Source organism: Eurypyga helias, unplaced genomic scaffold (assembly GCF_000690775.1).
Source record: "Eurypyga helias isolate BGI_N326 unplaced genomic scaffold, ASM69077v1 scaffold261, whole genome shotgun sequence".
Lineage (NCBI taxonomy): Eukaryota > Metazoa > Chordata > Aves > Eurypygiformes > Eurypygidae > Eurypyga > Eurypyga helias.
Genome location: NW_010229942.1, coordinates 55,593 through 73,132, shown reverse-complemented (window position 1 = coordinate 73,132; position 17,540 = coordinate 55,593). Strand labels below are relative to the sequence as shown.

General features: G+C 36.5%; 1 protein-coding gene across 1 annotated transcript in view; it reads left to right on the top strand.

Moving 5' to 3' along the window:
- LOC104516261 (triadin-like) overlaps positions 1-17,540 on the top strand; it is a gene marked incomplete at its 3' end in the record, with an annotated part of 92,045 nt that overhangs the window by 21,112 nt on the left and 53,393 nt on the right. Inside the window, exons 4-9 of the mRNA XM_010160542.1 lie at positions 2,722-2,781; positions 5,454-5,513; positions 6,963-7,022; positions 9,891-9,950; positions 11,310-11,504; positions 16,121-16,180. Of these exons, the coding sequence (XP_010158844.1) occupies positions 5,504-5,513; positions 6,963-7,022; positions 9,891-9,950; positions 11,310-11,504; positions 16,121-16,180 (385 nt within the window). The remainder of the gene's footprint in view (positions 1-2,721; positions 2,782-5,453; positions 5,514-6,962; positions 7,023-9,890; positions 9,951-11,309; positions 11,505-16,120; positions 16,181-17,540) is intronic.

The following is a 17,540-nucleotide window of genomic DNA, read 5'->3' as shown; positions in this document are numbered from 1 at the left end:
ATGCTTTTTTGACATTTGCAAGGAAGTCCAAGAAAATTTCATAAAGTTGGGGGAAAATTTTAGCTTACACAACTGTCATAAAACTAGTTCTAAACTAGTTCTAGTCATTCTTTTTTTTCTGGATGAACCCATAATCCTACCAAAAAAAAAGTGATCGAGTGAGCAGTTTTAGTTCCAACATTTTTCAGCTAAAGAGTGCTTGACTTAGCAGTCTTAAAAACAGTTTTATGTGCTTTGTCTTTGTTTTTTATATGCAAACGAAAATCTTATTAACTCTAATTTGTTTCACAGAAACGTGACAGTATGGCCAGCCTGGCTTATTTCTAAAATCTAATGCTTGTGCCTAAGCTCTGTGTGCTTGAAAAAGAGCGTATATTGAGCATTTTGTAAAGAAATATATCTCCCAGTGACTAAATATGCAAAAGATCTGTAAACAGTGAAGTATTTTCTATGACAGAGCTTTTAGGACTACAGATGAAGCTGAACATTAAAAAATTTCAGGGGGAAAAGACAGAGTTAATATGCCAATATAAAGTCATATTTAAGTTTCTCAGATCAAATGTTTCAGTGGACTTTGGTGGCCCCATTGCACTGTGATTGAAGAGTCAAAAATGGCCAGTCATCACAGCCCTGAAACATGAACCCTTTAATTTTTGGCAACACCTGCCCTCCCCGGACAAGGTTCTGCCCAAAAGTCATAGCTTTAACAGTGTCCCTAAGAGGTAATGGTAAACATTACAATCTGAGATTAGCAAACTCTGAGGCCATGGGGATAACAACACAGAGGACAGGGCTCTTGGACTAACCAGAGATCGCCTTCAACCTATCACTGGGAAAAGAAAAATAGATTATGCTTATGCCAGCCTGGTCTCTGCTTATCCACATTCCAGGCTCCCTGCCCAGATGCATTAAGTTACTTTTATTTCTCACAAGGAGCCAACTGATCCCTTCCCCATGTTTTTAGCTTGGAATCCACACAGATATTAATATTTCCTTGAATTTTAGTCCTTTATAACATTTTGATGGTGTGAAGAAACATTAAATTATTTTTTTCTGTCCACTTTAAATTCTGCTGATAATTCAGTTAGTGTTGTTCAAGGCTCGTTTGGGGTTGGTTGGTTTGGGGTTTTTTTGTTTTCCAGAGCATGAAATAGGGAAATGCTATGGAGAAACGGGAATAAATTTAAAAAAAAAAAAAAAAAAGGAAAAAACCCATCAGTCTCCCTTACACAAATAAGATGTTCTGTGGCTAAAAACAAGCTTTATCATTGCCAGTCTTTTCTGCAAAGATCAGCTATATTTTTTGGCATAGAGACTACCAGGGCTTTGGTCTGATGTGCAGAAGCTCATGTTTCACTGCCATTGAACATCACAGAGCTATTGTTTGCAGAACTCTGCTGTTGCCACATGCACAACTGAGAACACAGTGGCTTGAACTGTTTTGCACAGAGCTAGCACCTGCTAATACAAATGTAAGCTGTAAAAGCATGCCACATTTTCTGCAAAAGTGTTGAGTCTAAATTCTACATGGTCTATGGAGAGAGGAGTCTGCTTTTCCTTGGTATGCTACTAGATGTCCTAAAGCGATTGAATGAGTTACTGTCTGTAATTCATCCAATAATATATTGCTGGTAGTGCTGCATTCTTTACAGACTGTTTGTTTTTTTTTTAGTGTAGATTGTCTATCCACATTCCTGAAAAGCTTTGAAAAATCTCCCTTCAACCTCTTTCCTCTGTACTGCTAATCGTTGTCTGCAATAATTTACCTGTTATGTCTGGAAATGTATTTGGGTAATGCAAACACATTTAAAATGTAATGAAATTACTGAATGTTTGGAATAATTTTTCTTAACGACATGGACCTATATTTTAATGGTAACATATTTAACCAACAACAAATATGCTTGCATCTCTGTGAAATGACGTTTGCTGCAAAGGTGGTGAAAATATATGCAAAAACATTACTGTATTTGTGTATAAAGCTCACAGCTATCTTCTAATCAGAGTTGGGTTTCCTGTGGCTTACTTTCGGACAGAAACTTTAGTATTTTTTCCATGAAGTAGTAGAGGTTGACAAGGAATGTTTTTGTCTAAATTGTTAGAGTGTGGAATAAAATCATGTCCGAAAACATGGTCTGAAAGTTGGGTGGACAACAGAATTCTCAAGGATTCATGTTTGCCTGCTTATAGGAGGATGTGTAGTTGGTTGTGTTTCAAACAGCTGCTCTTTCTGAAGTTACACTCTGAGTAAAAGAGATGTTTTCTTGTTAATCCATCCTGTGGCTGAAGTAACAGCTAAAAATAAAGAAAAAAGAGCATGGAAAGCAATACGTTAGCCCTTTTTTGTTAAGAATAGAAAGCAATGCTGTCAAGGACTGAAAATAATTTCCTCTGTCAGAAATCTTAGAGTCAGGGTGCTTATGTAATGGGGCCAAAAGAGATCCCTCCCATAGATTAGATTAAGGTTGCTGAATAATCACTTATGTTTCAAAAATATGGTCTAACAGCTGCAGGCTTATTAATGTAAAATATTGCTCTTGGACCTGGAATTAAATATTAACATTAGGAATGTCTATACATCATCTAGTATCCGTGACTCAGAGCTAAAATCCATTACTTGTTTTATAAATATTTTTCCTTGATCACTTTGATGAAACAATGAGTGTACATAATACTTCCAGGTTACAGATTTATTGTTGGGATTTTTTTTATTACTTCTAGTAATTCACAGAGACAAACCTGAAAAACAAGAAAAAATTGAGAGGAAGGAACCTCTAAAGGGTATGTATTCAGTATTTTACGTTCTTTATCTTTTTATCAATCATTCAAAATACTATAATCTTATACCCTACCTGTAAATCCCAATTACATTTAAGGATGGAGAAGGCATTGAGAAAGCCAGCTGGAAGGAGAATGACATTTTTATAAGGACTTTGAATTAATCACTCGGCAGAATGGCTAAAATTATATTCAGATATTAATGAATAAGTTTTTAGTGTATTAACTTATGTAAAAATGCCCAGAGCAGAAATAGGTACGTTTCTTATTCTTCTTGAATAAATCCAAGCATAATATTTCTCTTTGGGAATACTTCTGAGCAAAATGTAATAAGTAAATTGTAACATACAGGGCATGGTCCCTGGAGGCATTCTGCTTCAGAGACCTGCCTTAGAAAAAAAAATTCCCCACACTCATTTCAGAAGTATTGAGGAGGGGGTGTTACAGATGATTTACTGATTTGTTGTTGGAGTATGCCAACAGATCTGCCAGTTGTAGGAGTCAGAATCAGGATACTGCTTCCTCTCTACCCACAACTCATGAGTTAGTGATGGGCTCCAAGAGCCACCATCTAGTTTGTTTTTCCCCACACTCATCATGTGAGGGATTTTTTTGTAAAAAAGGGATTTTGTTGGAACACACTCACTTGTCAAACACTTCTAAACCTTCTCAGAACATTTCCTTTACATAAAAATGTGATTAATGAAACCTCAGGCTGGAGGAAGAAACACATTCTGGAAGACCCAATAGGCCAATGGTCATAATAAATCACCCAAAAAAGGGAAGAACCAATATCCAGCCACAGCTAATTTATTTCATATCAGGAACATGAGTCTCACAACTCGGGAAAATGTGCACCTTTCTGAAATCTGTGCTTGATTAGGCCTTTCTAATGGTCTCCAATTGGAGATTTTCCATTTTATATAAATAATTCAAAATACATTGATTTAGTATGACTGACTCAAGAGGTTAATGGCATACACATAAGTTCAGGTTTCTGTTAGAATGAATATTTATTAATAGAAGATGTAATGGTGGTAACAAGAGAAAATTTTCCTGAGATTTGGAAAAATGACAGAGCAAAGACTACAATGTCCCATATAAAAACATGAATATGTCATTAAGATTTCTTCTGTTGTTTTCTGGAAAACTTAGGATCCTCTTCAATTTGATTTGATAGGATAAAAATATTTAATGTTTTTAAAAGTTTCTTAGAACAGGAAAAAATTATCCCAGCCAATCCCAGATAGAAAATGAAGAAGAATAAATATTATTATACTGACTTAACTTGTCATAACTTCTACTAATATTCTGTCTACCTGAACATACTACTAACTATATTTTATGTTAAAGTGATTGAATTATTTAGTTTTGTTATGGAACTATTGCTACAAGTGCTATTAAAACACTACTGTGTATAGAGATTGTCTGTATTCACAGCATTAAGAAACACTGCTTTCAGACTCTATATTTTAAAATTATGACATTGGATATGTGTCTTTCTAAGGCCCTTTTTCTTTTGAGTGGAACTAGGGGACTCCAAAATTCATTGCATCCCTGTATTTTAGCTGCTTATTTGTTACTCTAAATACATACCCTTTTCAAGATTTAGATAACAGAGTAAACAACATCCTATTTTAGTTTCTAATCAACTTCTGTGATGAAGTTTAGGAAAGTTATCTAATGACACAGAGAAGAATTAGAATTTTCTTAATGACTTACAAGTGACTCAGTCAACTATGTCAGGAGCTCATTTTCATGTATTTCATCACTATATTGCTTAAAAACATGTGAGAGCCTGCATATACCCTACCCTTCTTCTTTTGCATCGAGTTAGAGATGGAATTCATGGTGCTGTAAAAGAATTTCCTTATTTTCTTGTGTTTGACAAAGGAGTTTTACAGAACTGGGATAAAATCTTCACAGGAGTTAAAGCTAGCTTGCAGTTTCACAGATGATTTTTCCAAGTGTTTTAAAATCCACATACATACTTCCCATTGTCTGGAAAATTATTGTGTGAAATCCTAAAAAGGGTGAGTGGAAAATGTTATGTGAATGAGTGGATAGCATAATACAGTTCCACTGTCATAATGTTAGTTTTTACTTTGCACAGACTGCACAGCCAGTTAATTATGGCTCTAAGATCATCATTTGCCAGGGACTGATCTCACCTAGTGTCTATTACTAGCTATCCATATCCATTGCTGGTTATCGATTTCAAGCCAGCTGGCCAGTGACAGACATGTTATTTGTGCATGTGATGACCCTATGCTCCAGGATTGATTCCAGGGTTTCTACAAGCCTGACAGAGTCTGGGGTGGCCCAGGTGATGTCCTCTTCTCATACAGGCAGCAGCATTTACTGTGAGCTCTGCCTTAGTCCTTGACAGTTCTCTGAAAAACAATCTTCAGGAGCAAAAGAGACAATTGCAGCAATGATGTGGCTGTAGTAAACTGCTGAGGCTTGGATCGTAACTTGTTAGTAACGTTAGCCAGAATCGTCTGCTCCATGTAGTATGATGTGTGCTGTGCAGATATGCATGGCATAACTCAGGAATAACACAGTTTGCCGTTCTGTCTCCTAAGGCTTGTCTTGGAACAATTATTTGTGAATCTTAGAGTTTTCCACAGGTTATTTTTTATTTAATGTATATGAACACATTTATTCTTTCCTAGTGACACATAAAGACAAACTGGAAAGACAAGAAAAACCTGAAAAAAAGGAAATGCATGCAGGTAATAATTTCATGTCGGCACTTATTTTACATTTTGAGGTACCCCAGAACTAATTCTCTACTCAATTTCCATTTATATATTTTGTTGATTGGAAAAAATATTACGGAACTTCATGAGTAAAAATCGTGAGGTTGTATAAAGATCTAAAGGCACACAGACTGAGTAGCATTTTGTATTCTTTCTGCATGTTTGGGTTTTTGTTTGTTGGTTGGTTTTGTTTTGTTTTTTTTTTTCCTGAAGAAAGGAGATAATATATTTTATACTCTGGAGTAGCATAGTGTCCCAGTAATCTCTGAGTATTTCTGACACTTGCAATAAGTATGGTTGCCATGAGAATACAGTCACCTAGAAAAACACCTGACAACTGGGAAAGAGAAAATGTAACCAAAAGTAATGAGGCAGGCCATGGCGGCGGGGGGGGCAGGGGGCTAAACTAAGTAGGGTTGTTGAATATGCATTGAATAGGGTAGAACTAATTGTTTAAGCAGTTACCTGCAATAAATAGTTATCTAACACTGCTTGATCTTCCACAATTCACAATTCTTACTTTCTTTTGAAACACCAGCACAAGGCTGGGGAGTACGTAGCAATGCTCATGCATACATTTTGGTGTTCTTCATAAAAGCTCATATACCAGAGTCAAATAGGCAAGCTGAGTGTTTTCATACGCCTGGTCCCTATAGGGTACCTCAGGGGATATGACCACATACAAATATCAGTTCTTCACACCTGTGGACAAGCTGTTGTGTAAATATAAATCGCAAAATAATAACAAATCAGAGACGACATAGGAGAATATTCCAGACTACCCACTACTATCCAGCAATTTATTGAACACCTCAGGTGTATTCTGAAACATGAGCCAGAAATCTAGTCGCTATAGTGTGCTTTATATCAATTTGTAAAGTGGAAATTAAAAGCAAACAAAAAGCCCCAAAGAGCATTAGTTATAATGCCATTGCAATTAGATTTGTAATTAATTATAGTGTTTAATCATTCATAGCTGGAAAAACTGTTAGTTGTTATGTGGAGTTCAGAAAATCCTTCAGAAATTAACAAAAGTAATAAACAAGAAAGCTGAAAAATAACAATAAACCAAAATAAACCAATAAATGACAGTATAAGCAAAACAAATGAACCAAGAAACTAAATAAACATGACTCTTCCTGACTAACTTCTTTCATGGCATTACAGTTGTGTCAGAAAGGCCATTCCTCCTCTAGCCGGTGGCAGAGACCTCAGGGATGGCAGACAAGTTTTTCAAAGTTCAAATCATGTGTTTCGGCATCAGCGGCAGACAGCAGCAGCTGAATCAATCTTTCTGCTTATTTGCATGTATAGGCATGGTGCCTAGTTGTGTTTCTTGATCTTTTTTTGTCATTTTTCTTACTTAAAATACAACATTTCTCTTTTCTAATAACCATTCATAATGTTGTTATTTATTTCTAGCTATTCACAAAGAGAAACCTGAAAAGCCAGAAAAACATGAAAAGAAAGCATCTTCTAAAGGTAATGCAGATTAGTATTAGGTGTACAGTTTTAGATTTTTAGCACTTACATAATTTGGGAGAGTGTGGGGATGAGTATTTAATTGTAGTCTATGCTGGACATTTTGTGGGTGCTCTCAATTTTGCTTGAGCAGGTCTTGATCAGCCCCTGAGTGAACTCTTGCTCAGCATATATTTCTTGCTTAGATCTCTTGTTTTGATGCACAGAGGTAATTATAAATCATTCTTGTGGAGCTAAAGAAACAAGCCTATGACTATCATATTTGCATTCCTTGATGTCTTTTCCTTCACAATGGGATTCAGTAATTTGCCTGCTAAGAAGGCTTTCTCTTGTGTGTCAGTTTTCAGTCTGGTGCAGACCTAATGCAATAGTGTTAACTAACTCTAAGTCTAGGTCTTTCATCACATCCAAAAATAGATTTTCATTTTCTTGCCTTTATTTTTTTGCAATAACGTTTTCATTTCAGTACATGATTTGTACTGTCCTCCATGGCAGAAGTGGCTTTGGTTAAAATTTACATATCTACTAATTATCATATATATTCTGAAGCAATATCGTGTATGAGAGGTGATTCTCAGTATTCTTTTGACTGATAATTCCATCTTTTGGACAGGGAGATTTAAAAATTCAATCAGCTTGCTCTGTTATAACATCTTTTAAAGACCAACATATATTATTACTTGACATTTGAATGTTTTTGCTCTGAAGTTTTCTTTTTTTTTTTTTTTCTCCACATGCATTGCTTTTTGGAAGCCAGATATTTCTATAATGAAGTTATATTTCAGTCTTTATTCTTCTTACTTGTACACAGTAAACTCTTGAAGAAAAAAATAAAGCTTATGCAGTTTCTTAATATCAGTCTGTTATAGCATTTGCATTAACCTGATGATGATGGTACATGTGAATTACTTAGGTTTAATTTGAATCTGTTGAGACAATATAGATATAAAAACAAGTCTTTATTGGACTTGATATTACTCTAAGGAGAAATGTTAAACAAAAGGTAAGAGAGAAGAAAGAGAAAAAGTGGAATGAAGACTTAAAGCGTTAAAAAGAATGAAAGGTAGCCATTGTTTCTCTTTAAAAGGGATATTTGCTAATTTTTTTTTTGCTTTCAGTGTATAACCTCGAAGTGTGGGATTTTTTTTATAAAATGAAATTACACTGAACTAATCCAGAGAAAATAAATACCCACGGTGTCTGTGCAGATTTGAAAAGCAAATAACTTCCAAGAATCACTGAGATTTTCCTAATGAGCAGCCAGCCTGTTTACCCATTTATCTTCTGCTAGCTAACCAAATAATCGCTTAGGCCTTTAATGTGTTTAATAGCAGCCATGACTCCAGGCACTGTCTGGAAAATTTTATGAAGAATTTGGTCACTTTGTAGCTAGGGAGATTTGCTGCTGCGGTATGACACATAGCCATGCTACTCTCTTTGGATAGTTTCCATGGCATGGGAGCCCCTGTGGGTGGACTCAGTGCATTGGGGCACTCGTTGCCTTCAGTCCTTCCTAAAGGATATTTCTGCTGGCAGTATGTTGAGCTACCCACTGCCAGGCTCAACCCCCTTTTCTCTGGGTTCTGCTCTAAACTGGATTAGCTACCAGCAGTGCTGAGAGGTCGATTCAAACCCTTGCAGACCCTAGGAAATGAAGATGCTCAAGTCCAGGTCAACTTCAGGGTGCAGGCATACTGAAAAACATGACCCCCACAGTCAGGAGGTTTTCTCTATCATCAATAAAAGACTTAGGGTACTTCTTCAGCCCCTGTTAAAAGCTCCAGAATGCTTCAATGGTATGAATGTTATTTAAACACGTCATCTAAGAAACAGCTATCTTAAGAAAAGAAAAACATGTCTAAATATCAATCATGGATCATACAGGCAGCAATTCCAGGCTGGATTTGAGTTAGTGAAGATGTTGGTTTATGTAGCTATTACTTGAAAAAAATGTAATTAAAGGCTGTTTTGTTCTGGAAATGCATCTGGATGACAACCAAGAGAGGTAAGATAGAAGTCTCCACCTAAAATTTTGACAGCCTTTCTGGGACACAGCAGTGTGTGTGTTTACACAGTGTATCCTGTGCAGACATGAACTCATTCTAGCTGAGCTCTGAAGTGAGCACCAGGCTTGTGGCTGTGTTTGTGTGACAATGAGCCCAAACTAAGAAAAACCCCTCTCTGTAAGATGAATAGAGTCACACATCTTCCTGTTGGCTGGAAAACAGAAGATCAAGCCTGTCTCTGCTCAGAGACAGAGCAAAGCAAGTTGGTATTATCTGGAATATGCAGTATAAACATTCCCCACAAAGTTTCAGATCTGTGTGACTGCCTTATCTTCTGGCTAGATGAGTATCAACAGATATTTTGAAGCTTTTTACCCCAGTGTGTGAACCTGAGAAAAAGAAGCAAGAATTTTGAAGACTGAAAACAGGATATATGAAGGAATGTGAAACATCCAGGGATGTTACAGAATCACTAAGGTTGGAAAAGACCTATAAGATCACCTAGTCCTAGTGATCTACCCAACACTACCATACCCATTAGACCATGTCCTCAAGCACCATGTCTACATGTTCCTTGAACACCTCCAGGGATGGTGACTCCACCACTTTCCTGGGCAGCCTGTTTCAATGCCTGACCACACTTTCAGTAAAGAATTTTTTCCTAATATCTAATCTAATCCTCCCCTGACAAAACTTGAGGCCATTTCCTCTTGCCCTGTTACCAGTTACCTGGAAGAACAGACCAGCACTCACCTCTCTATGACTTCTCTCAGGTAGCTGTAGAGAGTGATGCTGTGTTTTAGCAATATTTTCTGATTCTTTGTCACTTCTTTTACTAATATACAATTTTATTCCTTTCTAGTAATTCAAAAAGAGAAACCTGAAAGACATGAAAAAGCTGAAAAGAAGCCTCCTCCCAAAGGTATTTATTTATTTATACTATTTTTTATGAGAATTTACATTAAAAGTCATAAACCTTTTTTATTGGAGTAGATAATATAATGTGTATGAAAAATCAGCTTCATGACACTATAATGAAATTAAAATGTCTTTAGAGAATCCAGTTCTGTGCTTGATTTCTTTTAAAATACGTTGAATTTTCAGGGATGAAAATTAAAGATATGAACTACCATTTCCTTGAAAATTAAATAGGCCTATCCATGTGACCTGACATATACATTTTCACTATAACTAATTAAGGAAATTCTTCCTTCAATAGCCAGCAATATATTTGGTCATGCCCTGTGTTTGTTTGGAAGTAGGAATTATCCCTTATAAAAATATCTATATTCTGTTTTAGAATAAGTAGAACTATTTGGTTTACATATTGATAAAATCAGTCTCAGCAGCTCAGCAGCTTAATAGAAATAGAAGTCCAGAGTCTTACAGGAGACGTGGATTTTGTAGCATTCAAGTTTTGCCTCAAGGATGGAGACCTTCAGGGCTATGAAGAAAACAGAGGTGTGAACTTCACACTAAACAGATAAGTTTAAACCATATTCAGTGGCATTTTAAACTATTGTTGGATTTTCTACAATAAGTGGAAACTAGTGAAGTGGAATAGAGACACACATATTGTCAGCATCCATGTCTCAGATGAGAAAAAGCTGCTAATACATATGAGCAGAAGGAATATTTCTGGTCTCACTAAACTCTGTGTAGCTTCAGCTACTGATATTTACAATCTGCTAATTCTCCTTGGAAACCGTCTCACACTGCTGGAAGGTGTATCACGAATTGTTCTATCTCACACTAGTCTTTCAGCCCTGGGAATTGGTGCAGAAGAAAACTCAAAAACTCAAGACTTCTTGGGCAGTGACTTAGAATCAGTGCATAAAATCAACACTTAGAAAGAGCCATGTTTTAAATCAACAACACTTACCGCTTACAGCAGAGTTTAGCTCTGATCTCTGAAATCTAAATTTACTCAGATTTAGCCTGGAAGTACTTTCCATATTTGTTTGCTTCATGACCAACATTTGTCTCCCTACCATCAAAGCTAACATATTTTCATTACAAATATTGAATATAATTTGCGATAGCCTGCTTCCCTCAGTATTAGCAAAATACTTGGCACAGGACTGAATATAAAACATGCTTGCATCTCATATTTCTGTCTAAGTGTGTGGTTTGAGGGGGATTATAGTTTTCATCAGATCTGAGCAAGGTGTTAATGATGAAGAAATACTCATTAATAATAGCACAAGATAAAATAAATAGTATTGAGTATCATTCTGGGGGGAAAAAATGACACTGAACGGTTTACCTTTATTACCTGCAGAGGAGAAGAAAGTAAAAAGCACTAAAGTGGAAGCAAAAGTGAAAAAGGAAGTGAAGGATGGAAAAACAGAAGCAAAGACGTCTGAGAAGGTCAAGCAGGCAGAGACTAAATCAACAGAAGTTGGGCTAATAAAGGCCAAACCGAAAGTTAAGGAGGAGAAAGCTCTTCAGACTATAACTAAATCGGAAAAGAAAGGTAAACAAAACCAGGAGGAAACAGATGAAGATCTTAAAAAGGTAGTAGGGAAGAAGCAGAGAGAGTGGAGTTAAAGCTGGCGAGGACCAAAGTCCACTCATTAAAAAAGCGCAGTACAAATTAATTCCACATGAATCAGACCTCTAGAAAGAGGCTATCAAGAATAAAATAATAACCACAATGTTCTAACTGTTTGTCATGGCTAAAGATTAATTTTAGTTTAAATCCTTCTTTTACAAGGACCAATTTCTCTTCAGATAGTCTGTAGCCTTCATGGATTTTCTCAGTAGCATCTTATGTAGTGTATTGCTAGTAAAGTTATTTTGGAAAATACAGGCTGTCAGATGACTTCTTGGGAAATATATTTTGTTTCTACATCAGTGTATGTCCTCTGTAACAGTAAGGAAAGGAGCAGCAGGAGAAAGGGAATGGAATAATTTGTATTACATCAGATTATATGAGGTATTGTCATGTTGTCAGGTATTGTATGACATAATGATATACCTGCCTGATGTAACTTGATGTGATCAGCTTCCAAGTTTCTCCTAAAAAGAAAAAAAATTCCATCACCCTGATGAACAGAAGAAATTAAGTGATAAAACCAAGAATTAACATGCATCAACACTAAATGAAGGTGTTACATACATGCTCCTCTTTGCCAGAGCCAGCCTGGGTTCTTTCACTCCCAAGTTGCAGCAACCGGTCCTGATTTCCCTGTGACTGTTCTATGGTGTTAGGCACAATTCTGTGTGAAAGAAGTAGGCAGAACCTGCCTCTCTGTATGAATTGCCATACTGCAGGCACAGGATTATTCTGACATTAATAGAGGTTGCATTGCATGGCGCACCGATCTGATCCTTTCAGCTGATAACCACAGATAAATCAGTTTGCCTGAGCATCAAAGCTGCCATCCCTGTCTGGATATCTGAATCTACCCAGGCAGCTTCTCTCACAATTTCTTAGCCATCAACTCTGGACCCCTTAGGAGTTGCCTAAATTATATGTTTCTAGAAATCTGAAGGCTTATGAGATATAGTCCCCTTTCTGACTTACCAGTAGTTTTTAGCATTTATTTTTATTCTAGTTAATTTTGGTTTTTACTTGAAATGCTGGACCCTTTGAGGCATAAAATCAAAGCAGCATCTTTCATGCTGATTACTGTGACCAGGGGTAAAGTTCAGCAAATTGTTGAGCTCCTCTTGGGAGGTGCAAATCTCTCTCACTATTTGTTTGCTCTGACACAGTTTCAGCGCACGGTGGGATCCACTACATGCTGTTCAGGATAAGGCTCTCAAAAAGCAATGGTGTGCAGACGAGGCACTTTACTCCCTGACAGCAAAATATTTTAAGTATGGATCAAAGATTACAGAGAGGGGGGGTGTGTGTTTGTCTGTTGGGTTGTTTTTTGTGGGGGGTTTTCCCACTTTAGCTGATAAATGTTAGCAAAATAATCCATCTCAACATCAAACATCAATAGATCACAGTGTAAATCTGCTTTAAAGTGTGATCCCAGTGACAGTGCACTGAACCCTGGCAGGTGAAAGTGGGAATGAGCAGCTGGAGTGGAGGAAGGAAGGAGCCTCTTCAACTGCCCTTGTCACTGGAGATAGGGCTACACATGTTCAGTGAAAAGTCGCCTTTTCTGCTTTCGTCCTTCCTTTTCTCACCATAAGCCATTGCTGCCTAGCTGGATACTCTCAGAAAATTCAGTTCTATATTTCAGTCACACTGTGATACAAAGTAAACATAATTTTGAAGGCAGTGTGGTTTTGCCAAGGTTTCCTGATCCTGCAATCCTTCCTTTCTCTTACTCAAGGGAGTATTCCTGCTAACTTTTCTGTAACAATGTGAAAAATATAACAGTAATCACAGAAGGGTTGTCATGATTTCCCTGCTGTTGCATCATTCCTTACTCAAATTAAAAGTGAAAAAGATAGGTCATGTCCCAAGGTAAATCACATGAGGTGCAATGACAGAAGTATCTATGGCTGTATTAACCAACAAAAGCCTAGTCCAAAACTTCAAAGTGATTTATTAGTACTCAGGTGAATATTTGTGCCACTATTACAGAGTTATAAGGTGAAAACTATAGTTTGAAATTCTCTTTTTAACAAGGGAGTTTAAATTAAAATGAATTTTTAGCCATGAAGAGACATTTGGAAAATAATAATAATTTAAAATTTCTTAGGATTCAATCTTTGCTGATTGCCAGAAATCCCATTAACTTCAATGGGATGTTACAGTGCACCTTATTTTTTCATATACAGTAGAAATGCTATTTTTGTTTTTCAGAGTTTAACATTATGCCTACAATTTTTTTACAAAACCCAGTTTCCAGGGGTTGAGTTACTACAGAAATCCCATGAGAAGATTAATACAAAATCTTTCTTTTCAAGTATAATCAAGATTAAAGCTTTATTTTAAAAAAAAGTTTATTCAAATTACATTTCCACCGAAAAGAAAGACAACGCCAAAGAAAAAAAAACCCCAACAAAACGAAACAACAAAAACCCACAACAAATATTAAAAAAAAAAAGGCAAACAAAATGTACCCCCTCACACCACCCGCCACCCCAAACACACACAGTTTTTTTAATCCTGGTCTATATTGCTATAGTTAAAAAATACATTATTTTAATATCAATAAAATTGAGGGAGTTGATAGAACTTCAGGCTATGTCTATATCATAAGCTAAATAGAAATACCACTGGCTTATGCTCTGTCCTGTACTTGTCCATACACTTTATGTCCCCTGACATAATTTTGTCGCATGCCAGCTAGCAGTGTTGCATACAGCACCCATGAACAGTCCATGGGCTCTTTCCAATGGGAAGCATGGATGAAGGTAGCTTGTTTTGACAAGAAGGGTAAGGAAAACCCAGCTTTGTGGCAAAAGCTGTTCCCTGCCATTCGCTTTCTCAGCTAAAGAATTGGCAGTGGTCCATTTTATTTATTACTGTGAATCCTCACTGAGACCACATTTGAAAGTGCCTTGAAGTCAGTGCAAATACTTTGCCAACTTCAGTGTCTTTAGAGGGGTCTACTAAGAGTACAGATTTGTATGTACTTGTTTTCTCACACATACGCTGCTGCTTTTTTTCAGAAAATTAGCATATAGACTTAGGGCAGATACTGCAGCCAAATTCTCTAGATTCCTTAAGACTGGAATCCAAAGTTAGAGCCAGACAGAATAATAAATTTTAATTCCTACATACAAAAGTAGAAACTATTATGAATTGTCATTAAAGGTTTTAAAAGCAGTTTTTATAGCCGCAGCCCTGAGTACATCCTGAAAGGTTTGACCCAGGTTCTACAATACTAACTAGTATTATCATTGCCATCTCAGTAGCAGGAAAGAGCTGCATGGGTTTCTAATTGGATATTTGCAGAACCTGTCAATTCCTTCCGAATTTCGACAACCCCATGGGAAATCAGGAGTTTAAAGCTAGAGTTCTCCACCTGAGGACTTCTATGACAGACAACCTAACAGAGCAGCAATCGCAGATGCCTCAACATCAACTGATACCAATGTTCCAGTGAACTGTGTAAAACAACAAGTAATACAATGAGTGTTATATTTTGGGGAAAAGAGTTTTGCATTTAAATATAACAGTTATGAAATTTTTAAAATTTTAAGTATTCCAAAGTCTGCATAATTTTGTTTTGAAGTTGGCAAAGAGAAAGTTAATGGCTTTCTAGTTGAGTAGGGGGGACATGCAATGGAGGTGGAGAGAGAGAGACAGATGTAACTTCCGTAGACATGGAAGTGTACTACAACAGTCTAGGGCAGATGGATGAATATGCTTAAATCAAGCACGGTTGGAAACTAACTTAGCTAAATGGAGTTGGTGTTTAGCCATCAACATTAAGTTTCAAAGCTGATGTTCCTTAGAGTCCAGTGGAGCAACGTGCATTTTTTCTGGACAGCTGGAGAATACAGCAATAATATCGCAAATGCTTTGCACTCAGTTACAATTCGTAACTGTTCTTCACAATTCTTAATGTTAGAAAATTTTATCAAGGTTTTCCACTCTGCTTACATATAGAAGAAATCATTGGGCAATTAACATTTCTGAAATCACAGTTTCATTTAGATTCAGAAGCCTTAATTTCTGAAAAGCATCATTTTTATATATATATTCAGATTTAATATATACATATATATATTTGTAAAGATTAGTGTTTGGAGTTACAGGAGTGTAAGTACTCAGATTTCTTTTTATATTCCCTTTCACTAAATGGACATATTGATTAAACTGTTAAAACAATATTAACAAAATATTGTAATATAAAATTTTATTGAATTTTTCTGTCACCTGGCTGCAACTCTTTGAAATTGATTATCAAGTATGTGAGAAAGTCTTTGGGACCTGTGGCCAGGCAGCAGTTTGGGGCACTGGTAGCTTCGAAGTTCTTGGCTGGGAAGCTTGAGGTAGATCTGGACAATAAATTGTCTCTTTCTGAACTTGTGAATTGTTTGAAGGCCAGGACAAAACCAAACGTATAATTTTGAAATGTGTCAAGCACTGCCAAGCTTTAAATTTGCTGTTAAATAGCAACAAAATTTAAAACTTATTTTCTTCATCACTCCTTTTTTTCCTTTTTGCTCTGTTAGATCAATATGCATTCTGTCGCTATGTGATTGACATGTTTGCGCAAGGGGATTTTTATCCAGGTACTTTCCTACATCATTGAACTCTGTTCTAATATTCCTCTCTTTTTCTGAGAGTTTCTGCTCCTTTATGTATTAAAAGTGTGTTTTGTATTGTTGAGAGGTCTCACAAGTGCAACAAAGAGTGTGCAAATAGTTTTAATAAAGCATAAGAGCTAATGGCTGTATTATTAAAGCTTTTAAATTTCTGTCTACAATGCATGAATTAAAATTAATGTTATGTATAAAGTAGAGTCAATGAAAGGCTATAGAAATCGCTAAAATTTTCCATGCTTTTTTTGGCTGAGATGCAAGACGAAAGAGCTTATTGTTAATAGCTTATTGGGTTTTTTTCCCCACAAATAGCAAGACTTAACCCCAGAATGCTTCAAAAATAGAACTATCATTAATGGTTTTAGTATATAAAATGTCTTAGCTGATCCATAACTTCTGGGCTTTATGTTCCCTCTTCCCACATCTCTATGCTCATCTGTTATAACACAGACAATTCTTAGCTGAAAGAAGCAGCTAGACCTACTGATGATGACGGAGCATCATCTCATAATATTAAATAAATCTACCCTGATCTTATTTAATGGACACTCTTCCTTCTGAAATCCAGTGTAAGAGGATATAATCCTAGGAATGATAACCAACAATATTTATGAAAAGAGTCAAGGACAGAATATTTAAGGACAAACTAAGCCTTACAAGTTTTTTTTTAGTCAGTTATTCATTCAAGAAACTCTACTTATACTTCTCTGAACTGGATGTGTTTTCCTATCTATACCTTGTAGGTTGTCTCTTGACATGCCCAGGTATGATACAGTCAGACCTGGGAAGCCCTGAAGTAGTTGAGAAACTCTCAAAACGAGGAGGAGGAGGACACAGATTTTTGTGGACCGAAAATGAACAAGCTTGAAATTTTGGACGGAGAGGGTTTGTGTGGCCTGTTCTCCAAGAATGAAACATAGAGATATGGTGTTCCATTAAAATAGAGCAAAGTGTTATATTGTCTCTAGGAATTTTAAAGACAGACAGTTAAAAACAGATGGACAGGCCTAGGTTCAGAGTGGGAGAAAGGTTAGCAAAACCTTCCAGAGACCTTCAGTTATGCTTTGTTTTTAAAAAATAAACTCTGTACCAGATGCTATTCACCCATTTTCTGGCTTTACACAGCTGTACCATTAATAAATCGCAAGTCAAAGACTTGGTGTGGAGCTCTTCAGGATCTCTCTTATAGTTCTCCTGACATTTGCAAGCAGCTTTGACACATGTCAGAGCTCTTTTTCCAGATGGCTCCCTGGGCTGTTTGACACTCACCTAAGGCAGAGCAGACAAGCTGTGGGAAGGGAATTTTGGAGAAGATTGCTTTTCAGTTTTG